The 27,228-nt window shown below is 33.0% G+C and overlaps 1 protein-coding gene and 1 long non-coding RNA gene across 3 annotated transcripts; both read right to left on the bottom strand.

The window, feature by feature from the left end:
• Nucleotides 1-818: 818 nt before the first annotated feature.
• On the bottom strand, nt 819-3,565 carry LOC129925031 (uncharacterized). Its single transcript, XR_008776896.1, has 4 exons — nt 3,380-3,565; nt 2,059-2,165; nt 1,639-1,707; nt 819-1,277 (listed from the first exon to the last, which is right to left on the bottom strand). It is a non-coding gene; the product is annotated as an uncharacterized LOC129925031 (long non-coding RNA).
• Nucleotides 3,566-6,571: 3,006 nt separating this feature from the next.
• Nucleotides 6,572-25,168, bottom strand: LOC106075758 (uncharacterized). 2 transcript variants are annotated; one of them, XM_056023069.1, is made up of 17 exons: nt 25,118-25,168; nt 24,031-24,271; nt 23,673-23,794; nt 23,347-23,472; nt 23,119-23,230; nt 22,616-22,738; nt 22,379-22,502; nt 22,121-22,192; nt 21,670-21,799; nt 19,539-19,697; nt 18,929-19,001; nt 18,332-18,449; nt 17,836-17,965; nt 16,386-16,581; nt 15,111-15,163; nt 12,145-12,279; nt 6,572-10,528 (listed from the first exon to the last, which is right to left on the bottom strand). In XM_056023069.1, exons 2-17 carry the CDS (start codon nt 24,260-24,262, stop codon nt 8,702-8,704), a joined length of 3,732 nt encoding a protein of 1,243 aa, XP_055879044.1. In that variant the 5' UTR covers nt 24,263-24,271; nt 25,118-25,168; the 3' UTR covers nt 6,572-8,701. The 2 variants fall into 2 exon arrangements, with proteins under 2 accessions (XP_055879044.1, XP_055879037.1); XM_056023062.1 differs by having other exon boundaries at nt 25,122-25,168.
• Between the last annotated feature and the right edge of the window lie 2,060 nt (nt 25,169-27,228).

Genomic DNA, 27,228 nt, shown 5'->3' with positions numbered 1-27,228 from the left:
GGTGGTAGAGGAGCTGGCCGTTTTTCGGATTGTACATTTTTCTTCCTGAGCTGAGACCTATGTACTTTCACTGTCCATAGCTTTCTTGGTCACTGTCTCTCCATCTGTTGCGGTCTAAAGCTATGTCTTCCCAATTGTCAGTATTGATGTTCACTGATTTGAGGTCACGTTTTATTACATCTATGTAATGGAAGTGGGGGCGACCAGTTTTTCTTGTGTCAGTAGTGTGTTAAAACTAATGACCTGTGTATATAATTTATTAAGCAAGAGCATCAACAAATCTTGAACAATAATTGTCTACAGAAAAACTTTATTCTTATCCAAACAATATACATTGTCAATGTATTTAAGCAAGTTAATTTATATTTATACAAATCTATATGGCCTAAAGATTATAGCGTATTTTGATGTGTGAATACCAAGTTACATTATTACATGAAAATAGTGTACTCATTTTTAAAATATTCTGGGTAATAAAAATAAAAAACTAATGATAAAATAAAATTGAAGCATTAGTCAAAAAAAGAAAAATTTCACTCAAGATCTATGTGAACTCTGCTTGAAAATTAATTAATTAATTAATTTTGAAATTAATTAAAAAAAAAATTATGGTTCTTTAGTCAATGGAATGATAGCAGCAATTATTTAACAATTTCATGATTATCCATTCATTTCAATATACTTATAACTGAAAAATAATTCATAAGGTTTAGATACAACCATTTGAAATAATGATTATAATTTTTTTCTTAATTTGCTTACTTCAAATCTAATATAAACAAGATTTCCTCTGTCAAGAAACTTATGAGGGAACAACATGCATGTTCTTCTCAGTAAGTTTTGCAAAGGGAATTAAGAATATTTAATTGATGTTGCTTTTTTTTTTTGCCAACATTTTAAACCTTTGCACCAGGTTTTAGTTTTAAGGAGAATGCACCATATTTTATATGTTTACTTTTGTTAGATTCTTATTTTAATTTTTAAAAAGTAAAATTTCACTTACCACTCATCCACTGCACTCCCTCTTGTTTTAATGGGGCTCAGATTAATAGTTTTCAAGTACAATATCAAACAGATTTAAAGAAATACTAAATCCAAACCTGTTGGCTGAATGACAGGATATACATAAATATGTATACAGCTTACAGTATAATATATATATATCTTAAATTAAAATTGGTCCAAGACTTTTATTTTGCAACATGATGGGATTTTCCTTTCTGGTGGTGCTATGCAGGAGTCCAAGAATCTCATCTTTTCTCATAACAGAAAGTTATCTAGTTATAAAAATATATAAAAGGATTTAAAAAAAAATTAAAAAATATGTGTGACATATGTGTTGACCATGCTAAAAGTATATATGTTATTAATTATAGTTATATAATTTTGCCATTCTAAAAATAGTCTACCTAAAAGGAGCTACTGCGTTAATGTGTAGACATGGCCCTGACTTTAATTAGTTATGAATTATTACTATAGGTGAAGGCAGATGTTCAGTTAATTTGATGCACATTGAACTAATCTAAAAGCAACTATAACATATATTATGATTTACATTTTCATGGAAAACTAGTTTTTCAAAAATACAAGTACTTCATCCCATGAGAAAAGTACATGGGAAAAATTGCAGTACCTTACCTTTAAGAGGTGCAACCAATCATTGACTTTTCAGGAATGCATGCCTTTTTCTTGCATTTCCAAACATAACTGTAATTATACAATTAGGCATATTGGTTAATTTCTTTTGAAAACATTACAATAAAAAAATAATAATATTAAATTGAAAACGTTGTATCAAACATACAAATTATCAGACAATTTTGCCTAATTTCATCTAACAGTTTATTGTAAAGGAATGGCCTGCACAACAGCCAAGGTATATTAGGCATTCATGAAAGATGAATGTGCTTAAGAGTGTTATAAATAAAAAATAAAAAAACTTAGAGAAAAATGTTAAATTCCATCCCAGATATTTGGATGTTGCTTGACCATGAAAATCACACAATTCATAAAACATCTATTAGATAACTAAAATAAAAATTGTATAGTAGTACTTACATTAAATATTGAATGGATGCCCAGAGAGTAGAAATAGTATAAGTATGATCCTTGAGCCATTCTGGTACATCATCAGAACTGGTTGCCATGGTTCTACTTGTTAATAACTGAAACATTACAAACATTTTTTTTTATTTATAATTTATCACAGACTAGAATAGAAATGTTGCCAGGAAAAATACCAATGGTTAGAATACACCTGATGCTACTTTTGTAGCCTTATTAGTGGTTAAAATGCACCAAAACTTCATTAATTAAATCTGATAAGAAACATATATGTATCACACAAGTCCAAGTTTATCAGAGTGTCAGCAAATAATTAACTAGATATGTGAGTTTTATATTAAAGTACTGAATTTCAGGGGATAGATCCAACTTGACACCACATCATTTATTATTTCATGAACTCATGGGTCTGGGTATGGCATGGAATGGAAACTAATATATATGGGGTGTAGGCAAGGCATGGATTATAAATTGTCTTGTATAGATTAGATTGGGTAAAACTGCCAATCGAAGGTAACTTTTACTGATAGATCTGGATCAATTATAAATTTATGGGACCTAGGCCTGCATAAATTTTATCTTTTATTTATGTACATATATAACTAGTCTAGAATCTATAATTATATCTTAATAATAATTTTTGTAGATGTCATATAATATCTAAAATATAAAGTATAGATCAGTAGATTTAGAATTTTAGCTAGTAAATATTTTTATATTCCAAATCTAAACTGGATCTATATATTGTATATCTATCTAGAATTTAGATCAGTAGATTTAGTATTTTAGCTAGTAAAATACTTTTATATTCTAAATCTAAACTGGATCTAGATCTAATTATTCTAGAAGCTTAGATCTAGAAGACTAGTTGTCAAGATTTGACTACACTATGGCTAAAGCTTAATGCACTAGCTAAGTAGGCCTACTAGATAGATCAAGAGATAGAGTACTAATAATAATAGACTCTTGCCTCGTTGGGCCTCTCAAATCAGCTACAGACTTTAGAGACAATTTAGGAAGGTGAATTTCGATCCAATTCCAAGATCTACAATCTACATGTTAGAGTCTAGCTAGAGATGCTAGATCTAGTCTAGAAGGCTTATCAATAAAAAATAAAATCAATCATTTCTAAAGTTTGTAAAATTATATGTAGATCTAATCTATCTATTTATAATATAATAAAAATCTATGTCTACTTTTTAAATATTTAAAATGATATGGCTGGTGATATTAATTATTTTAATTGAGACATTGACATACTGTCACATACAAAGTAATAAAATAATTGATCTTATACTAACTCATAGACTCATACCATATTGTATTAAACCTTCGAGTTTACGTTCCACTACCTTGACTTGACTATAAAAAGTCTATATTGACTAAATAAAGGGCACTATGATTATAGATGTAGATTATTATCTATGATGATGATGTTTATCAACTGGTAGATCTATAAGTAGTATCGTCACTTTAAGTATAAATGTGATGTGAAAGTGAAGTCTAGATTTAGAATAATTTAGATAGAATTGATAGATTATAGATCTACTATTAAAAAGTATTAACTATAGTATCTATACTAAGTAACTAACTATAGTGTCTATACTATAGTATAGCCAGTATGACTCGTATGAGTATACTCATATACTGTAAAAGTGTAGGCCTATAATAGTAAGTATAGCTATAGACAGACTAGATCATAGATGATCGATAGATCTAGAATCTTCAATCTAGATTCTGGACTAGAGTCACTAGATTTGACTAGATCTAGGACTAGATCTATAAATATTCATATTAATATTGACAATTATTGATCTCATGTATGGTCTAGATCTAGATAAAATAGAGTGGATCTCATGACTGTCTATATTAGATCTATTGATTTTTTTTAAAACGTTAAATAAATCTAGACCTTTGTCTTTAACTTTAGTCTAGGCATAGGTGTTGTTGATCTATATTATTCTAGATATTATACAAGAGATCTAGATCAATATAAGTCCGGTTTTTTAAAAATTCGCATTCGAAATTTTAAATACCCAGATTTAAGTATTTATATACCCATATTGGTAGGTCCGAGTTAATCATTTATTAGATCTATTAAAGTATGTCTATATAAAAGATTATTATTTTAAAAATATATTATTATATAAAAGATATAGTTATGAATATTTACTTTAAAAAATTAAAGAAAATGAATTTTTCACTTTTGCCAATTAACACTCTGGCTAGCAAAAAGTATGACTCCTCAATACTGTGAAAAGACGATAACTGCATGAGTTGGTTTGGAATTGTATTTTGTAAGACTAATTTTCAAAACATATCCTTCATGAGAGAGAACGAAAAAAGGTTGTCAAAAAAAAAAAAGCTGGCTGGACTACGCAAATAATGGACCAGCCTCTCTCTCTTGATATCTTGTTAAGAACATTGGTGACCGGGAAAAGTGGATGGTTTGGTTGCGCGGGACAGATGATAAAAATGACATGTACATAAAAAAAATCCAGATTTTGTGTAAAATACCCAAATGAGGAAGTACTGGAAACACCTATTTTAATGAAGTGGCCTTAAAAAAAAATCTTTTGTGACGATCCATTATTCAGGGAAATTGTATCTATTTTATCAGATAGTCAGAAAATGGATAAAGTTTTTACAGATCTAATAAAATATAGTGTGGGGAAGTTTTACTCTCAATGAAGGTCAATCCAAGTGGCTCTCGGAGTAAATTTCTTCTTTGGCATCCTCATCGATTTTTCAAATTGGTATGGTGCGCGAAAAAAGATGCGCGACGGCACTCTGATCATAAAATCTCGAAGCTGGTGTTCCATTAGTATAGTTCCATGGTCTAACCATTACGGAGCAAACAAATTGAAAACTAAAAATAGCAGCAAACTGTTCCGCAATAGTGACTACTATATATCTTTTAATGAGCTGTAAACATTTTTTGAAGGCTTATAGACGTGGAAATGAAGGTGGAATGGAAGACTGAATGTTTGTGAGATGCACTTTTATATATAATGAAAGTTTGGGAGATGCACTTTTATATATAATGAATGTTTGTGAGATGCACTTTTATATATAATGAAAGTTTGGGAGATGCACTTATATATATAATGAATATTTTGGTGATGCACTAGACTCTATTTGACTCTCGTAGGCTACTAAGTGTGGGGATGGGTAGCATGCTGTCTGGCAAAGGTTTAAACAAGAAAGTTCTTGTTGGACAAATGAACTTCCTCTTCGACCTCAAGCTCTACGCTTCTTGTTTTTCTTATCTAGTTCACAAGCTCTAGATTGTAAGCTATCAAAACGATCTGACTTGTGTAGCCACGTGTCACACAGGCCTGTCTCAGTTCAATCCAGTTCGAAGTAGCTAACCATTGATCTGAGTGGGGACACATTTCACAGCTGTTCTTTTGGCCCTGGTCTTTTGTGTTACCCTCGAACCTAGTGAAGTGAAACGTTATTAGACCAGTTTTATAGGTCAGTAGTTTTTTTTGACACGAATTCAACCGAGTGTCTCCGGTGATCACATTAATTTGACGCTAGAAATCAGAACAAATGACAGAATCAAAGACCGTTACGGAAAAAAAAAAAAAAAAAGGTCCGAGTCGGAAAACTAATAAAGAAACATTTAAAAAAACTAACAAAATGTTTTATAAAAAAAAAAAAAAAAGGTAGTATACAATGATAGCGGTTACACCGGGTACTTGAGCGGTACCAAGTGTAGTTGGGGCATTACTTGTGATTGGATTGCAGAAGCTTGAACTGCAACCTTAGTTAACATTAATGAAAGCAGGCTCGTAATGTATTTATATGATGATTGTATTCATAAGTTTTTTAAAATAAAAAATCCTTTAAAAAAACGTTTCCAGGCCTAGTTATGCCCATGAGATTTTCAAGCAAAAACTTTCAGTGAGTACATACGCCTAATAAAATGTTTCATTTGGATACAAGTACTGACAGAGTTATTGCACGAAAACAAATTAATTGCCTTGTTAAAATGTGCCGTGTCCAGCATTTCATTTTTTTTAAAATTTCAAATTGTACAAGTGTCCACTGGATTAAAACCCAAACAAAACGAACATTAATATTTTATTTTTTGGCAAATCTCTTTTCTTAATAAAGACTGGGATCTTTGCATCCTCTGAGTCCACCCAGGTCTAATGGGTACCTGGCTGGGGAAAAGTAAAGGCAGTTAGTCATTGTGCTGGCCACATGACACCCTCATAAGCTATAGGCCACAGAAACAGATGACCTTTACATCATAATCATCTGCCCTATAGACCTTAAGGTCCGAAAGGGGAATTTTACTTACTTTACTAGTCTGAAACTGCAAAGTGAATCTTCTGGAAGATTTGAGACAGCAACAAATGAAAAGAATATCATATTATCAACCTTTTAAGAAACAATTTATTGCCATCTTTGTGGAGATCTGCAAAAGTCTTACTAATCTTACCCTGTTAGATTTTTTAGAATTGTTATGAGTCAATAAAAAAGAAAGATGTTTATTTCATGTTTTATTTTTTTAAATGTTTTATTGTGTTGTATAAGACACTGAAATCAAACATCTTCTAATTACATTCTTAAAACATGAGCAAGGTGGCTGGCAACATTCTGTTACACCCAAAACTGATGGAAACTACATGAATTAAATGAAAAAAAAAAACAAAAAGGTAATGGATACATAAGATATTCTAGCAATCAGTGACCAAGTAACTTAACATCACTTGCTCCATGGATCTGTATCTTGAGGTGATTGAATTAAGTAGAGGAGTTATTCAAAAGTTGGAACATTAAGAGAAAAAAAATAAGATACATTCTTCTAGTAGATTACATGTACCACTTGGTCCAAGGAATGTCTTCTTCAAAGGTTGGTTAGAACATTTGTTATTTTCATAACCTACATTTTCATAAATTCATAAAGATAAATACTAATAATAAATAGATGCACATTTTAACCACACAAAAACAATTTGGAATGTAATTCACTGCTAGTGGCCAACATAAAAGCTGCTATAAACAACACAAGATACAGAAATTTTACAAAGAGAATTGGATTAATTACAGAAATGATAATCAAATTGGAGCATGTCTTTCCACAGAGAAAAATGACAGCTATTAAGAGTAACTAAAAGAAATAAATTCCACATATCTAATTCATGGTAACCAGTAACACCGACTAAAAACGCAAAATACCTAGGTGTTATAATAAATGAAAAACTGTCATGGAATCCCCATATTGATGAAACTATTAAAAAAATCAAACAAAGCATTAGTGTTTTTTAAAAGAAATTTCTATAAATGAAATAAGAACATAAAACTAAAATGTTATTTAACCTTGGTTAGGACAATAATAGAATATGCATCCTCTGTTTGGGATTCCTTAACTCAAGAAAATATTGAGAAACTGGGACAGAAACAAAATAGAGCAGTGAGATTCACAACAAACAATTATTCACATTTGACTAGAGTAACACCTTTAGTTAAATCACTAAATTTAGAAAGCCTTCAGGATAAAAGACTTAAAAGTAAAGTAGCAATTATACATGAAACACTGAATCATAATCCTCAATAATAAAAACAAAATCTATTAAAATACTCTGAAAGACACATAGATAAAGGCACATTCCTAGTTTCATATGCTAGGACTAATTTGTAATTCTTCCCTAGTGCTATTAGAGCATTGAATGGGTTGCCTGAGCCAGCCAGGAAAACCAATGACTTGGCAGAATTTAAGTCAATGATTAACATGCATGACTAGATGCATGACAGGTAGGACATAATCATTTTCTTTTTTTAAAGTAATGTCTATATTTTATAAGATAAGAAGATAGTTTGATGTAGTCTTTCTCATTATCTAATCTTTATGTCTAGATCTCAAAAACTAAAAAAAACTATTTAAAAATTTCACCATATTTCATAGCTTGCTAAATTGAAATATGTCTTCTGAAAGTGAACAATTTTTTAAATGCAGCAATTTTTGTTTTCGTAAAATTCGCCACTTTTAAAACAATGCATAAAAAACTTAGATATTATATATATTATTTATATAATAAGTTTGTACTATTTATACAAACAGTCTTGTCATTTGTCAAAATAATGTAAAACTATACTGGTAAGTATTTGACTCATTTGTGTGGTGTTTGTTTTTTTACTGTATAAGTAATTAACAGAAAACGTAATAAAAAAACAACTAAGAAAGCACATTGCACAAATGTAACATTACACATTTTTAAACATATGATTTAATAGGCAGTGGTTCCTCTTATCTCTTAATGACCCCATATTGACTTTGCAATCCTTTTATTGGGCTATGTTACAGATTCACTAGACTATTTAGGATAGAGCGAGGCCTTATTCCAGAAAAGGTGAGTACAGCCGAGTTGCAATAATTTTAATTCATTTAGTTGGAAATCTGATTGTCTGTTCTGATGTACAAAGAGAACTTTTGATTTCTGAGGCAAGAAAATCATTTACTGATTCTTTGGGAGGAGGAATTGGTTTTAAAACGCCTCATAAACTAAGCCAAATGTTTAGTGTAAACAGTATGAGCAGGAAAGGAACAAGCTACATTGAACAGAAGTGATCAACTGATATTGAAGACATTTAGCTAAATAACATATTTAATAAATAGAAACAACTATTTTAATTGTTTAGTTTTGTTAGCAGTGTTTCTTTTTCTAATGTTAAAAGGACTACTTAAGAAGCCAGCCAAGTTAGGATCCACTAAACATTTCATTCTGGTACTGGCCAAAGTGACCCTAGTTAAGCTGGGTGGCAAGGAAGAGCAGACCAATTCCATGGATTCCGAGTCAGAGTCCTGACCTCTGCAACTATTATTGTTATACTCTGGCCCCCATGAGTTCAGGTTTTGAATGGTCACTGATGACCTATCCCATGAAAGTGGCGGTGTTGCATGTTTGGGAGATGGGTTGTCGTGAAGCCACTGCAGAACATCGTGATATTCATTCACGGGCTCACTGAATTCTTGGAGCTGTGTTGGAGGTTCACAGCTTAAACGTGACGTAGAATTATAGGCATCGCCAAAGCTGGACATTGATTGTGTCAGCATCTTGTCGAGTAATGACACATGGCATTCATGTGTCAACGTACTATTCTGTGTGGCACTAATGTGTGTCACATTGAGGTCCCAACCTGGCAAAGTAAATTGAGTGTCAGGAATTGTTTGACACGATCCTTGGGAGCAACTAATGTGAGTTGTGGAAGAGTTGTCAGGAAAAAGTTCTTGTGAATCAGTGATAGGAGATTGATTCAAACTGAGATCTGAGCTCAGTCCTAATCCCAAAGAAGAAGTAAATAGATTAGATATTGCACTATTCTGAGTTAAAAATGTTTCCTGTGTGGCACTGACATGAGTCATTTCCAACTCACCCTGAACTGGTTCATTCTGAACTATTTGTGCCCTTAAAAGGCTGCTGTCTTTAAATAGTGTTTTAGGCCTAAAGCCATCTTCTACAGCCAGCTTCAGCTCATTGGGGCCGGTGGATAAGTTAAATCGTTGAAACAAGGGTGTGAGCTGACTAGCTAGTCCACTCGAGTAAGTATCCTGCGAATTGCTGACATATGATTCATCTAGACCAACCTGTGGAGATTTCCCTCTAAGACCATTAGGGGAGATGCTTTCTGCAACTGGTGTGTCTATAGAAAAAATGTCTGACATGTCCACAGCTTGCTGGCTCAGATCAGAGGCTTCATTCAGAGCAAGCACTTCTTGTGGTTTATGTGATAAAATAGGTGTAGAATTTATTAAAGGCTGATGGTTGAACAGATTAGATTCAGCTTCCTGTGACAATTTAGGACTTGATTGTCCTAATGAATGAGTATTTATCTCCTCATGTGAAGAGTTGAGATCTTGGCAAGGTCTTTTTCTAGTTGCTGCCAAGTGATTTCTCTTAGGTTTTCTTTTATTTGGTGTGCTGGTAGAATTTTTGGTGCCTATTAATTTTTTACTTAAATGCGTGTTTGGTGAGCATAGCCCCCATACAGGTGAGACAGATTTGGAAGATTTGACACGTGGCACTTTTACAATCATTTTTTGGTTAGCTTGATTCGGGGAAGAGTCACTGTCACTGTCTGTGAAGTTGTTCACATCAAACAGAGAGCCTGAGGAGTCAAAAAGTTCATCTTCATTTTCACTCATCAGGTCACTTAGTTGAACAGAAATTGTGCTTCTGTTTGCCAAGGAATTCCTGTTTCTGAGCTGTCTATCTGAGGGTGTAACGACTAAATTATTATCAAATGTACCTTCTTCATCAGAAGACGCAAAATTGTCTGTCCTGCATGATCCAACAGGTGCTGCTATGTTTTCTGCTGTACTGCTGTCAGAAGAAATGGCCAAGTCAGAAAAAAGGGATTTGCCTTTTCTTCTTTTCCTATAAGTCTTTTTCTTCTGCTCCAAAATGTGTTTCTTTCTCATTTTCTTTTTCTTTTTTTCATGATCATCTTCCTGCAAAAAATATAACTGGACCATAAATATATGGATGAAATGTTTTGAATATGAAAGCTACCACATGGCATAAAACAAAACACTTTGCTTAGTACAATAGAACATAATAATAAAGGCAATAGTATAGATAGGAGTCATTTGCATAGCATATTATTATATTATTCAATGTTGATAAGTAATTGATTTTATCCATCTTCCAGTATATATTAGATATGCCAGCAATGGCTTGTATGCCTTCATAACTTTATCATTGAGACAAGCCTCATTTTAGAGGTAACTTATCTTGTTATCTTATATAATACAGACGTTACTTCAAAAAAGAAGATGATTACGTCCTACGCGTCATGCATATTAACCAATGACTTAAATTCTGCCAAGTCACTGGTTTTCCTGGCTAGCTCAGGCAACCCATTCCATGCTCTAATAGCACTAGGGAAGAAGGAGTATTTGGACAAATTTGTCCTAGGATATGGGACGAGGAATGTGCCATTATCTTTGTGTCTTATGATCATTTATTAGTAAGATGAAAGAATCATTTATAAATGAACAAACTGGCCAAAGTTGACATAGGGGTGATTTAATCATGGATTAAGGTATGGATGAAAAGTTCATTATGAAGCCAACAAAGATTTAATTTTAATCAAGAGAAAATAGTGAAGAAAATAGGCTACAAAATAGAGACAAAATCAAACTAGGTAAGACCAAAACTGTGATGAAGGGACCAAGTTAGTTTCTTACAATATCCTGCTTCACAAAACAGAATCTTAGCAATGAGCCTTTGCAGCATGCACCACTGCTCAGGTTATAAAGTGATAGGTTGGCCAAGAAAATAAATGTTGTTTCTTTTATATGTTTTTGATGTTCCTTCAGAATTGAAGATTGTTACCTCCAGCAGTTCAGTGAAGGATGGCACCAATCAGGAATACTGAGACACACCTAATAAACGCACAGATATTGTTACATTAAATCATAGCAATACTGCAGCTTAAACACAGATCAGAGGAAGTTGATGCTAGGCTTCCATTGAAGTAATATCTATCATGTTAGTGACTGAGACTGTGCCATTCCAGTTGTGGATTACATTTTCTATAATGAAGCTTTTGAAGTTGAATTAATCTGTTCGCAGTTACTTAAATCTTGTATATGTCTAGTTCGTCTGTTGATTCATAGGAAACTCAACACTAGTAATAACATACACACACAGAAAGACACATGCAATCTTCTGATCATCAACAATGCAGCAGACTCACATTAGACATATTACAATACCAGATGACAAGGCAGCCATCCAAAGTTGGAAGTGAAAGCAACACTAAAAAAAAAAGGTCAAATGCTTTTTCCGGCCACACACCAAGCTACAGTTAAAGCAGGGATCAAAAATGAAAAGTGTAATTTGTTATTAACATAAAAAGACATTCATACACAAATCTTCTTCATTCAAAATAACTTTGCTATATAAATAGCTGCAGACAACTATCAAATACAAGATTTATAGCAACAAGACCTTCATAAACTTAGAAATTTCAACTAAAAATACATCTATGAATATTTAGTAAAACAATGAATATGAGACATTATCTTCAAGACTGGAGATCTAGTGATTGGTAAATACTAACCCTTTTCTTTAAGCTTTCATGAATGTCTGCACCATCCCTCAAGGCTAGCAACAACTGTGTGTTAGATCCTTTTTGGGACAGTTTATGGAGAGGCTTGATCTTATTGTGTAGCTGCAACATTTGTACACTAGCTGTCTGTGGACAAATATAAGAAAAAATAAAACAAATCAATCCCAACATTTACACTCTGGATTTATTTAGGGCCTAACTAACTTTCAGAGTAAAGATATTAATATAGATAACATTATGTAGATGTAATGCCATACAAATATTAGTTTGAGGTTGGTGTTTGAATGTTTGAGAAACTCTCTAATTATGCTAGTCTTCTTTTGGTCAATCTAATTTTTGTTAACTTCTAAACATGGCTATTTCTATTTGTGCTAAATTTTCCCCATTACTTGACAATATAAATTTAGATTAGCTTTAGAATTTAATTAGTCTCTTCTTCTTCTTCTAGCCAGCTTTTTGCTGCTGAGCTGTCAGATCTTTTGCAGACTGTGCCAAGGAAAAATATTGTGCTGTTTTCTTCAGTTGTTCAGCACTGCCGTACAGGGTGTTGGTTATGTTGGGCTGTAGTGGTAGTAGGGTCTGCCTAACGCGAGCACGTTGCCCTGCCTCATCGTGGTGCTCGCGTGGAAACGGCCAATAGAGGAAGTGGCTAGGCAAAATGGGTAGCAACACAAGACTCCCGTGGGGATGCCCACGGGTAGACGAGAGTCCACCCATTGCACAGGCGGGGTTGTAAAAAAGTCCCCACGAACACGTCCCACATCCATGCGCTGTTCCTCAAAGGGACCGTTACATAAATGGCGGGTCCCGCACAGCTAGCTTGGTACAACGAAGGAAAATGGCGGAGGCTCCCGGTGCCCTTGGCCATGTGCAGCCAAGCATGCGTCGGGGGCCAAAGGCATTGGAAACAGCAATGTTTTACATAGGCATTGACTTGGGTCTCTCTCAAACAGAACTGTGTTCTCACAGGTTTTTTTTTTTTTACTGTTTGGCATCCAAACAGGTTTTTTGTTCAAACTTAGAGCTCGAAGAGCCTTCGGCTCAGCTCTTGGACATCAACAAGGGTCTGCCTAAGGTGGATTAGGAAGGGGCATTCAAAAAGGATATGGTTTACGGTTTCATAAGGGTGGGCTCAGTGTCTACAACGTGGAAGTTGTGTGGGATTTATTTTATTGAGATGGTAATTTAACAGAGGTGTGTGTCCTGTCCTTAGTAGGAAGATTGTAGATTGCTCTTTGCAGGGGAGGAAGTTAATACTGTCCAGTTTGTTAGGCATGGTCATTTCTTTCTACTTGGCTCTGCCTGTGTTTCATGTTGCACATTGGTTGAGCCACTCCTCTTTGTGGTTGTTGATTAACATTGACCTTAGGGTAAGCTAGTTAACAAGTCTATCTGGTTGTTCCATAGATTATCCTGCCTTTGAAAGCTTATCTGCCCTTCCATTTCCCATGACGCCAGTGTGACCATGGATCCACTGTAATGTGATGTTGATGTTTAATTTTGTCATCATCTGATGTATTATCACTATCAGTGTTGCTTATTCTCTTGGGCTTTTTGAGGAGCTGCTGTTAAGTGCTAGAAGAGTGGATTGGGAGTTTCTAAAGACAAAAATATCTGATGGTGATTGTATCCCTTCATATAATTTGTTTTTGACTGTCTGCAAAGCTATGGTAATTGCCTCAAATTCGACTTGGAAATTTGAGCAGTAGTCACCACAGGGTGCACTTATTTCAAAGTGTTTAATTTTGGGGAATAATAGGTAGGTACCAAGACCAGCATTGATGGCGGCTTTGAAGGCTGATCCGTCTGTGTATATATGGATGGCTGTTTTTGGATAGCTTTCAATTGTTTTGAGTGTGCTTTGAGCTCCAGTGGATTTGATTCTTTTGTTAGAGTGTTATGTATTAAATGTGTTTTAATGGTTGTTTGTTTGTATTAAGTCCAGGAGTTATGTTTGAGAATCTGGTAATTTTTTCTCTGTTATTGGGTAGGTGGTGTTTTAGGGCTAGTTCGTCAGTAAGTTGGATCAGAGTTCTTTGCTTTCTTTGCTTGTTTTTCCTATTTCTCTGTGTCAGTAGTTTATTAGGATGATCGTCCTCCAACCTACCGTATCTCTCAATAGCTTCTAATGCTGCTCTGTTGCGCCTTAACTTAAGAGGTTCAATATTGGAGTCTATTTCACAGGCTGCTGTGGGAGTAGTTCTCATACCTCCACTCATTAGACGCAAGGCTTGGTTTTTAATTGTGTCTAAAGATGATTGATAGGTTTTGTTGGCAGCTACTTGTATGGAGAGACAGTTATCCATGACAGATCTGATGTTTCCAGTGTATAAATGTCTTAAGGTTTTCTTTTCAGCTCCCCAGGATGTTCCTGCTAGGTGTTTTATTATGTTTAATCTTTGTAATGCCTTTTCTTTTAAATCAGCCATAAAATGTTTTAGAGACAGTCTTTGGTCTAATTTTACACCAAGATATTTTGAATTTCTTCTTTATTTATTGGCTGTGAGTCTATTTTTAGGATGTAGTTTCTTTTTGCTATTTTGTTGCTGTTGCTAAAGATTGAATAAACTGACTTTTCTTTGTTTGTTTCCATAATTTTGAAATTAGTTAATTAGTCTCTAAAATGAAATCACATTTTTAAGGCTTCTTGGAAGATTACAAAACAGATTACAGTTCAGTATTTTAAAAGACAGCTGACCAGCACAAAACTTAGAAACAATTTAGTCAGCATGTGGTCAACAGAGCTAATGATCTTGCTTCATGACCAAGGACAAGGACAGCCCTATGTGTGAAAAAGTGCTTTTTTGAATAATGGAATGTGTTTTAAAAAAAGCTTTCAAATATTTAAATGTATACATTAGTATTTCCTTAGGTGTTTAGGCAAAAATGTTGAAAATAAATTGTGATCAAAGTTAAAAATATTAAAGCACCATTGTAAAAGTTTAAAAGGAGCTTACATTTAGTGGCAAGGAAGCTGGAGTTTGAAGAATATCTTTCAGAAACTCAGGATCTGTTCATAAAGAACAAAACCAAACAAAAAATAAAAGAACTTAATATTTACAATTAAAATAAAATGATAAGTCAATCAATGAATAACATGGCACTTCCTCAAACCTCATTTTGAGATCAAAGAATTAATGACATTGAATCCCAGACTCAAGTTTTTCAGTTATCTACCACCATAGAATGTTCACTAAGACTAGTTATGAACTTTTTGAACTATTACTTCTGACAATGACAATATACAATGAAAGAAAAATGATTTATAACAGCATCAGAAATTTCTTCAACAAAACGGAAGACTAACTTAATTTTACACCAACTAAATGAAACAGAAGACTTAACATCATTTTACACCATTCAATGAAACAGAAGAAAACCTAATTTTACATCATTCAATGAAACAGAAGACTTAACTTAATTTTACACCATTCAATGAAACAGAAGACTTAACTTAATTTTACACCATTCAATGAAACAGAAGACTTAACTTAATTTTACACCATTCAATGAAACAGAAGACTTAACTTAATTTTACACCATTCAATGAAACAGAAGAAAACCTAATTTTACATCATTCAATGAAACAGAAGACTTAACTTAATTTTACATCATTCAATGAAACAGAAGACTTACCTTAATTTTACACCATTCAATGAAACAGAAGACTTACTTAATTTTACATCATTCAATGAAACAGAAGACTTACCTTAATTTTACACCATTCAATGAAACAGAAGACTTACTTAATTTTACATCATTCAATGAAACAGAAGACTTAACTTAATTTTACATCATTCAATGAAACAGAAGACTTACCTTAATTTTACACCATTCAATGAAACAGAAGACTTACTTAATTTTACACCATTCAATGAAACAGAAGAACAGAATTTTTAAGCTTAAGTACTGAAACAAATGTGGAATTAAACTGATGTTACATTGACATTGAGTAATTCTGGTATTTTTAAGAATTTAGAAGTAAAATTCAAGGATCCAAATTCCAAAGTGAGCTGCAGAATATTTGTTTTATGAAATAAAACAGCTTCATTCCACAAAAACCAGATACCCCCTCCTCCAACAGGTCCATATGAAAGATACGCTATATAAAGGCAATTAAAAAAAAAGATGGACAAGAACAGACATCTCATTGCAACTTTATCTCTTACAGATCGTTGCAGCTTATAACATATGCATTCATTTCCATGGTGACAAATAATCAATTTATTTACCAAATGTCTCTTTGTGTACATTCATATCTGGGGTGACTTCTCCATGACCAGATTTTATGGTTTTATCTAAGTTTCTCAACCACTCGTTGATTCTGACCCTAGCCGATTGTCTGTCTAATTCTGAGCTTGGGTTCACCTTTGTTTGAGAGTGGTTGAAATTTACAGTCTGAAAAAAAATATCACCATAGGAATCCATCTGAGGAAAGAAAGAAAAAAAAACAACACATTCAATTAAGCTTTTGACAACCATATATATAGATTGCAAGGTCTGAAAGGGGAACTGAACTACTTTTTAACAAGATATTATATTCAATGGCCTTGTATTTAAAATTATTTTGACAATATAAATGAACATTTTGAATGAACAGAAACGACTTCTATTTTGCTAAAGTTGCTTTAACAGTGAACATTACAAGCTGAACTCTCAGAGTGATGAAGTATATAACATAGGTCTAGAGTTCAAATCCAAGACGGGGCTAGGATTAAAAATGTATAGAAATCTCAGTGACAAAATGGTTCAACAAACTTGATATTCTTTGCATATTGTTTGGAGCATCTAACTACAAGGCCTAGACTTAAGAAATTCATAGACATCAAATAACTCCATTAGCTCCAACATCTGTTGTGGTAAGTAAAGAACATAAACAATGGACATGCCAGCCATAAGGGCCGATGCTACAGATTGCGGGCCCTATGCGAAACTGATTGCTCGGGGCCTAGTCTGGGTAGAGATAAGGAATATAAGTAAATAAGATTTTGTATTAAAATAAATTCGTCTTTGCATTTTATTCATACTTTACTAACTACAAAATCTCAGTCAAATAATTAACATTAAGAGCCATCTACAGTAGATGATAGTTTTCTAACAAAAAGCCAATAAACATTCAGATCTGTCTTTTAGATTTACTATTGACTAGCAAAATATCGCTTTTTTATATATTTTAAAAGTTCGAGATAGATTTAAATGAATATGTATATGCCAGTGACTATTAAAGTAAATTAAGTATTTGAACTTCCTGTTTTGGTTAAAACTCACCTTATTATTACATTTTTAATCAAATGAAAGCTGACAAGCCAATTTTGTTTAATTGCGAGTAGAATTGGCATTTTTCATATTGAATGACACCCCGAAATGACAATTTTGTCCATTTTTCAAAAAGATTTGTTTGAATTTTTCAGAAGATTTCAATAATTTCAGGAGATTTTTTTTTTTACTTTTTTGTATATTTTGTAATTTATGGAGATTTCCAGGAGCTCCTGGAAAATCAGGAGGCTGCGGTAACCCTGTAATAATAAGTTAAATGGTTTAATCTAATCATTTACACCCAGAATAAGCGTGGGGCATATAAAGTGCGGAGCCCACTGCGGCCACAAAGGTTGCAGTGGCCTAAGACCGGCCCTGCCAGTCATAATTTGATAAGTAAATAAGAATTTTTTAAAAGTCACCCACCTGATATACAGTTAAAACATTTTCATTTGACATCTTTGTCACAGCCAGTCCAGCTAATGAAGTCTGGAATTTCCTAGATGCTACATTCACTTCGCAGACATAGTCATGATGCTCACTCTGGCTGAAATCTCTAGATGTTTTGATCGAAACAATAAAGAGTTAATTTCTCACTTATTATTTGGTTGCATTTTTTTTTACACTAAATTAGTGGATTAAGCATAAATATGTTTCTTTAACTTAAACTTGAGAAGGCAGCAACCTGATAATTGCTGAGTCAGCATGAACCCTAAGGCACATTGGAATGTTAAACTAGTAGTTATTAAATCCCTGCTAAATGCCAGAGAATACCAAATGACATAATGTGCAGATTGGTAAGTGCTCATACACATAATGTTCATCTTGATAAGTGCTTATATTACACAATGGTAGAAATAAAAAAAAATGTATGTGTATATGCTTGAAATAAAATTTAAAAAAAAAAATTGAAATAATGTACCCAATAGCAGAAACTTTCCATGGCAGAAGACTAGTTTTGGGAATGTCTCCACCATCAATATCTATAGGAAAACATATAACTTCTGCTGGTTGTTGACTGGCTAGAAATATCAATTTACCTTTAAAAGAAACATATTATTCATGTTAGAAAGGACAGTTTTAGTTTATTGCAGGTGACATGCAATGTGTTTTGAAAATATATTTATACAGCAAATTGAAATTACTCTGTGTTTATTTTGCATAACTGTTTTAAATAAACAGTAGAAAAAATAATAAAATTTTATATTCATAGTGATAACATTTCTTCATTTAAATTGTTAATTGATTTATTACATGGCAATGTATTTGATTCTGAATAAATAAACTTATTAGAAAGTTCTAAATACAATACTGAACAATGCCATACATTTAAAAAAAAAATCTAATAATAAATTAAAAACCATGTCTGAAAAATTATTTTCATTTATTAATAGGTTAATTATCAAGGAAATCACATGGCACTGTAGGTGTTAGAACTGTGGCAATAGTTTGGTAATAAAACAATTTGCCAGGTGACATGACATTGTCTATCTGAGAGTAGAAAAATAAAACAATTTACCTGGTGACATGACATTGTCTATGATTTGTAAATACTGCGGTGCCGCTTTAAACTCAGTACTCCAGTGAAATACCTGATTGGATAACATAGAAATACATAGTCAAGGCTTTGACAACTTAATGATGTTTTTTTTTCTAGACATTTAAAAAAATAAGATACCCCCATGAATACATATATATGACAGAACTCCATTAATATAACATCAAATAAATTGGGAGTTCTCACAAGAAGATGAAACTCAAATGAAAACTTTTGAGAGCAAATGGCAGTTCACCAACTTATGTGGACAGTTTATATGCTGACGTGATCACTTCGACAACTAAGTCCTTTTTTCTTTTCAGGAAATGTCATTATTGACCCTTGATTGGAGTGAAGAAAATCCATAAATCCTGAACCTGCTCTGGCCCTTAGTTGTCAATAGGTAACCATATGTACCAGAAAACAATTTCTGCTGGTTGTTGTCTGGCCTAACCCTAAATTGGCAAATTAATTTCTTCTTGTGCTCCCTGGCAGTATCATAGAGAACAAATGAGCATCTTTAAGCTGCACTGTACAAATGACAAAAATGTTAGTAAGGCTCAGGCAATTAAAAATGCTTTCTTTTACTTACTGGGGAAGAGCCAAATCGCTGGTCCATTACAAAAAGTGAGTAATCTGTCACCACCGCATGATATGGAAAGTCCAGAAAACCTGCAGCCATAACCTTTTCATTCACAGTAATAAATCTAGTGGACAGTGAAAACAACTCTTGACCATTCTGAAAATTGGACTGGAAAAAAACAAACAACAAATGTTTTAATTTTATAAAATGTATGGCTAACAAAAGTAAAATATGAACCAATGAGATGTCTCCACACATAAACACAGGTCTATGCAGACACACTAGAACTGTTTTAAATATTAGTTTTGCTACTTAATGTATGTAGAGAGCCAGTCATTTGTTTTTTAAACACAAAAAAAATTAAAGAAAGAGAAAATCTAATATAAACTAAATAATACAGAGTCTATCAATCTTTACTGTTTAATACTTTTTTTTTTGAAAAAAAAAAAAAAGGGGGGGGGGGGAATTTGAATGCTGTGCTGCAATGTCACAAGGCTGTTGATAGTTTATGCTGTTTTAAGTAGCAGCGCTGTACCCTAACAATGTTTGCTGTGAATTTATAATTTATTTGTTATTTATTAGTCCAAGTTGTCCAAACTCTTGAAATGAAACTCTTGCTTCCCTGTCAGGCCAACAAGAACCTATGACCAAAATATTGATTTTATTTCTTTTCTTAACGCATTACATCAAGAAATTGTCAGTTATTAAGAAATAGCTCTACAGATAACTACAGTTCTAAAGGTCAAGTGACTGAATTTAAACACCTTCATTTCATCTATGTCAGGGTTGTACTTTTATTACAATTTTTGTTTAGAGGAGACATTGAACACATTCCATCACAATACATCTGGTTGTTACTGTGACGACCTGTTTTAGCCCACTCAAGGTATCACTCAGGTCCGAGCATTTAATTACTTTAATTTAACATTTAATCATCAATTTTCTTAAACTTAGCCCACCTAGCGCTAAGATACCACCACCATCCCTCCAATCCAAACCCCCCTCCCCCCAAATTGGCACCGACGTCACATTTTACCTTCCCTATCTCGACCTGTGCCATTATAGGACTCTTGACAAGAATACACTCCCTTTACCTATCTTGGCGGACATCCGTTGCCCCCCTTCTATTCACTGGACCAATGTGGACAAAGGTGGACTAGACCTCCCCTCCCCCACGCCAGGTAATGCTTTCCTCTGCAGACCCCCCCCCCCCTCTTGGGAATGGCAGGACACTTCAAAGGGCCTATTCAACTCCACGCATCAGGCAACATTTTCCCTGACCGACTAGCGCTAGCCAGTGTCAAGATGTTATCTCCATCACTCTGGTCAAGCCCTGATCATCTCCCCCCTCACATTCGCTGACCACCTGGGCAGAAAGACTAAGGGACACAAAAGGACCTATTTCCTGGCCTTTCGATTTGCGCTTTCATGCAATTTCTAACCCCGGGAAACTTTCGTCTCGATCAAGCGAGGAATTCTTCTCAAAAGATGCCAGATAGTCTACACCACATTTGTGGCTTTATGCCCACCACTCTCGCTACACCCCCTCTCCATCTTTATATGGACAAACTTTTCGTAGGCAGAGCCATTCACGCTCGAGACCTGATTGTGAGTGGATCAATCTCTTGTTTGAGCTCTACACTTTTTTCATTCCCTTTTCCTTTCACTTTGGATTGGTGGTATGTAACTTAGTAAAGTGCTTGAGAACAATTTTACTTAGTTGTGTGTATATATTTGTGAATTTATTTACATTATTTGTGTACATATATTTGTGTATTCCTTATGGATAATGTAAGTAGATTACTTTTATATTCATATTTTATATCATGACTTTTGTGGCTAAATGTTCAAAGTCATCCCCTGTATATGGACTAGAATTTATTAATAATTCTTACCACAAGTATTTAGCTCTTATTAATTTATCACAGATAAATTGCCGCTCGCCATGAGCCCTTAGCATATCATTATTGATTAATTCTTTGGCAGGGAAATATCATCATATATCTGTAACATGTCATATTACCAAGGACTTTAACATCATCTCCCCTATAGATCTGAAAGCGGAACTTTCTATAAAATGGCACTGTTCAGGTCTCTATAAAACACAATTAGAAAACACTTATCTTTTAATGAAACATACCCTATGGTCAAATATTTCCACTGAAGTATTATCAGCCACCACAATCTCACGAGGATGACCAGCAAAATATGCGCAGCTCCACTTATCTGGGCAATCAAACCGAGAACTTTTATACACAATTTTTTCTGAACTGAAAATAAAAAAAGAAAATGTCAGAAAGGTAAAACAGTGTTTGATAAAATTGTCATTATTTTCTTTCATGCTGATAACCAAACAACTCTTTAGAAAAAAAATAAAACTTATTGAATTTTCAGTCTGACAATATATCAACAATATACATTAGATTTTTTTTTGTCAGTAAACAATATATATATATATATATATATATTTATGTTTTTTTTTATGTTAGGTGCAATCTTTGCAATGAAAAGCTTATTACTTATTCAGAAAAAGTCTGGCTTGGAAACTAAGAAAACACACAATGCTAACAAGAACCAAAAAAAAAACAAACCTTGAAGAAATATCCCAAAGAAACACATCTCCACTGGAACTGGTCAAGAGAAGTTCATTTTCTAAATAATTGCTGAGGAGTTCAATAATAGAATAGATTAAAAACATATTTTTAATTATATAATTTTTAATTTGATACTATTAAAAAAGAATTGGACATTGAACTGTATTTTAAATAAGTATTGATTTTTTAAGAGTATCTTTAGATTTTTTTTCACTATAAGCAAATAACATTTCTAAGTTACTTACTTAAACTTACCTAAAACTTATAGATGTCCAGCAGTCATCAGATATTCTCACAGAGCCTTGAGGCACTAATGTCCTGCCAGCCATATCAGCCAAAAAGAGTTCACACATTTGTTTTTCTCTTGCACACACCAAAACTGCAACCAACAATTATTGTCCCATTAGCACATTTATTTAATTAAAACCTATTGTTATACCATAAGAAACTATATATCACAATTCACTAATATCTTTAAATCAAAATATTTACATAATTCATCATAACAAGTAGAACGAGTTTCAAGTTGGTTGATTCTCTCCTCTGCAGACTGTTGACATACTAAGTGGGGAGTTTTCAAACAGCTGTCTGGTTCTTGAGACACTGTTGTTATATCTTAGTAGTTGGAGTTAAAGTTAACAAGCAAAGACAAAGAAACGTATATTGTAGACAATTATGTTTGACTATTTTAGATTAAAAAAACAACAACACTTATAGCCATCAGAATAGTTAAGCTAATTAATACTATTTTCAGAGCTAGAAACGACTGTTGGAACTACACTATCAAAAGATGGGGAAACTAATTAGACTTTCTTTCAAACATCTGTATTTGAATCTTACTGATTCTATCATATATAATATAAAAACATTGTTGATATGATTGACAACAGAAATTCATCAAAATCTCTGCTAAACTCTTAAATATTTTATTTTGAGAAGTCATCTATAGATAATATTCCCTAATATGCAAACAGCCATTTACCAAAAAAGGATACACATTTCTTTCATATCTGGCCCTCCAACATAAGAAATATATTCCTCATCCCTATTGTTTGATATCACAGATAGTTGACCATTGTAAAAATCTCTATTATATCCATTCAGACACTGGGGAAACAGTATTAATCATTAAAACCTTTTCAAAAGAACAACAAATTTTTAAAAAGTTGTTGAATTGAAATAAAATGAAATTAAAAAGAATAAGAAATAGAATTAGAACTTACGTTATCATTATAGGCCAGAGAAACTTCGCTGTAATGAGTCATCATCTTCTGAAGTGTTACGTCATCACTGAAATCTAGGGCAGATTCACCAGAATGTTTGTAAGTTTTTTTTAAAGCTTCAAATTTCTTTGCGCCCAAAAAAAAAAAGGAATGGAAAAAGAAAGCATGTAAATAAAACCAGTTTAAATTACAGCTATTGCAAGCTATTCATAAATTATTTGTTGCTATACCAAAATGTATTACCAGACATAATACTAGTATAAAAATAAAGCTAAGCTTTAAAATAAAACATAAGTTGTGCATTTAGACTTAATGGCAGAATGTACCTTATCTCTCTTCTTGATAGCAGTGTTTTTTAAACGTGTCAGTTTGAGCAACTGTTTGATTGAACTCAGAGTGTCATTAAAGTTCTTTACTCCCAAAATATTATCCCTTTCTCTCCATAGTTCTGAAAATATTTTACATACTACATTAGCTAAGTCAAGTTTTATTTATAATAATAGAATTGTTATATGAGACTTAATTACAACTTTACACATTGTCCAAGCTCTAAGACTTTGAAACTATATAGTTAATGAATTTTTTATCAAAGCTACTAGATAGCAACAATAACATATAAATTAGTTAAAAACAACACAAAATTACACCTGGTTAAGAAATTAGATCTCCATTTTTCCTACTCACCTTGTAGAGGTTGATCAAATAATGGGAGTGTTGGCAAAATTTTATTTAAGTCTTGAATACTTTTTTGTCCCCTCTGTGGCCAACTGGTAATAATCTCTTTTGTATCAACTACGTCAACAGACACATTCACATTTTGATACGACCCATAGTCAGCAAACAAAAGCCTTTGGTACAAGTCTATTCCAACATGAGGACAAGTGCGGGCAGGTAAATAGTGTCTAGGTAATTCCATTTTCAATGTCTAAATAATAGAAACAGAACTGAAAAATAATCTCCTAGAAAAAAGTTGATCCAAGACATATATAATTTATATATAATATATATATGTTATATTATATTCTAAAAAAAAAAGTAGATGGCAAAAACTAGTAGTAGTATACCAAGAAGCACAAGACAGTCTATACTCTATTTCAAAATGATCACAATTTTATTATTTTACTTTTTTTTATACTTTCTCTTCTTTTTTTAGCCACATGATTCTCTATCTCTTCTATACAAATTACGTAATAAACACTAAGGCTAAGGCTGTCAGTGATACATTTTTTTCATTGTATTATCAATATTATAACATCACATGGCTAAATAGCCTGCCTAAATTCCTAAATGTTGTTTGTTTACGATTGGTGAATGAAGTCCATTATAATGATTATACTATACTTATAATAGTTTAAGTTAGTTAGAATATTAAGACTAAGAACATTAGTAAATATTATTTTTACTAGTAAGATCATTATATATTAATATATCATAGATTTCACATTTACTGAATTAATTAATACTGAGTAAGTGAGTTGACTGAGGTGCTATCATTAGTATCATGTCACATGTATGAACACCGAATTGTGAATTATTTTGCTGTGCTGTGAGTAAAAGTGTGAGTAGTGTAACAATGTAAGTGTGTCTGAGTGACTTGGATTTTGATTAGTAGAAACTTGAATCTACATTAGTTGGAATGTATCAACTATGCTATGAAGTACTATGAAGCTATGAATAATGATTATGACTATGTCTATGATTACAATACATTATACAAGTAACAATCTAATTTTATCTATTAACTATTTTTCATAAAACCTAGCCTAGTTACCTACTCATCATCTCATGGTCTCACAAACACAGTTTAATGAGATAGACTAGACTATATGTAGATCTAGATTCTATGGTATATTCTTAGATTGCTATAATATAATATAGATCTAGATCTATATAATAATAGTATTAATAGATCTGCACGTTTGTTTAGATATCCAAACTTTGAGCATTAATATAATTAGTGTTTTCATTTTGGCAAGAGTTCTCTGTTTCAGTTTCCGACACTATTATGACATGTCTAACAATACGTAAGCTGTCATTTATCTCTATAGCTAGATCAGGCTCTGGCCACATTTAGGAATAGATCTATATTAGTATATGAAAAGTATTTAGTTTAGGCCTTTGGGGTTGGGAGTACCCAATAAGCCATCGTATAAAATCTAATTTTGCTCCATTACATTAGGGGGCATTAGCCAGTAGGAATATAATACCGGGTGATGAAGAATTTGACCACCATAGTTTGCTTAAAAAATTAAAATATTTTGGCATGGATGGTCCTTTGCATCAGTGGATTAAAGATGTTCTGATAGGAAGAGAACAAAATGTACTAATAAATGGCTCTAAATCAACACCAATAAAAGTAAACTCAGGTGTACCTCAAGGAACAGTCTTAGGTCCACTAAAAGTCAGATTATTACAGAAATGGGAATCAAATTGGAGCATGTCTTTCCACCCAGAAAAATGTCAGTTATTAAGAGTAACTAAATGAAATAAATTCCACTTATCTTATTCATGGTAAACCGGTAACACAAACTAAAAACGGAAAATACCTAGGTGTTATAATAAGTGAAAAACTGTCATGGAATCCCCATATTAACGAAACTGTCAAAAAATCAAACAAAACATTAGGGTTTATTTAAAAAAATTTCTATAAATCTATTAAGAACATAAAACTAAAATGTTATTTAACCTTGGTTAGGCCAATAATAGAATATGCATCCTCTGTTTGGGACCCCTCAACTCAAGAAAACATTAAGAAACTGGAACAGACACTAAATAGAGCAGTGAGATTCATAATAAACGAATTTTCACATTTGACTAGAGTGTCACTATAGTAACACGGTCCTTTAGTAAAATTACTAAATTTAGAAAGCCTTCAGGATAGAAGACTAATTATAAGTAAAGTTGCAATTATACATAAAACACTGAACCATAATCTTCAAATACAAAAACAAAATTTAATAAAATACTCAGTAAGACACAAAGATAAAGGCACATTCCTCGTTCCATATGCTAGGACAAATTTGTACAAATGCTCTCTCTTCCCTAGCGCTATTAGAGCATGGAATGGGTTGCCTGAGCTAGTCAGGAAAACCTGACTTGGCAGAATTTAGGTCATTGGTTAATATATATGCATGACTAAATGCATGATAGTACGTAATCATCTTCTTTTTTGAAGTAACGTCTGTATCATATAAGATAAGATGAGAAGATTGACTTCCGTACTGTTCCCTGAAGGAAGGTCTTTGTGACCCTGAGTAACTTGTGATATGGCCATTGAGTTTTAGTTAGCGTTTTTTTTTTTTTTTTTTTTTAGTAGTTAGCAGGTAATCGTGCAGTATTAATCCTGTTTCTAATCTCTTCGATTATGATGCGGTCTTTGTATGTAATACATATAGGATCTTTCTATAGCATCTTAATTCCGCCAGCGTTCAAGATTTGCAGGCTTATAGGGGGCCTAAGAATGTGTCAGTGATCCAAGAGAGCACTAGTCTGGTTTCAGTGTCGAGGGCTATGACTTTGTTTTTCCAGATTGTTTTGAGTTTTGAGTGCTTCTGTGGAAGTGCAATTGTTCAGGTTTGGTTCCTTCATCTGAGGCGATAGCTCCTAGGTATTTAAAAGCTACTTACACTTGTCAGCTTTTCGCCTGCAATACTGATGCCCCTTTTAAAGCTGACAATCTTTGTATAGACGCGAGGCAAAATTTAATTCAGTAAATTATAAAAGTTTCTTTGGAAAGTTTTAAAAATTTGCGTTAAAATAAATATCGAGAACATCCTCTCCCATTAAAAGAATAGTTCCCCTTTCAGACATTAGTTCCCCTTTCAGACATTAGTTCCCCTTTCAGACATTAGTTCCCCTTTCAGACATTAGTTCCCCTTTCAG

Source organism: Biomphalaria glabrata, chromosome 1, assembly GCF_947242115.1.
Source record: "Biomphalaria glabrata chromosome 1, xgBioGlab47.1, whole genome shotgun sequence".
Classification (NCBI taxonomy): Eukaryota; Metazoa; Mollusca; class Gastropoda; family Planorbidae; genus Biomphalaria; species Biomphalaria glabrata.
The sequence above is the reverse complement of the archived record's forward strand: the minus strand, read 5'-3'. Positions and strand labels throughout refer to the sequence as shown.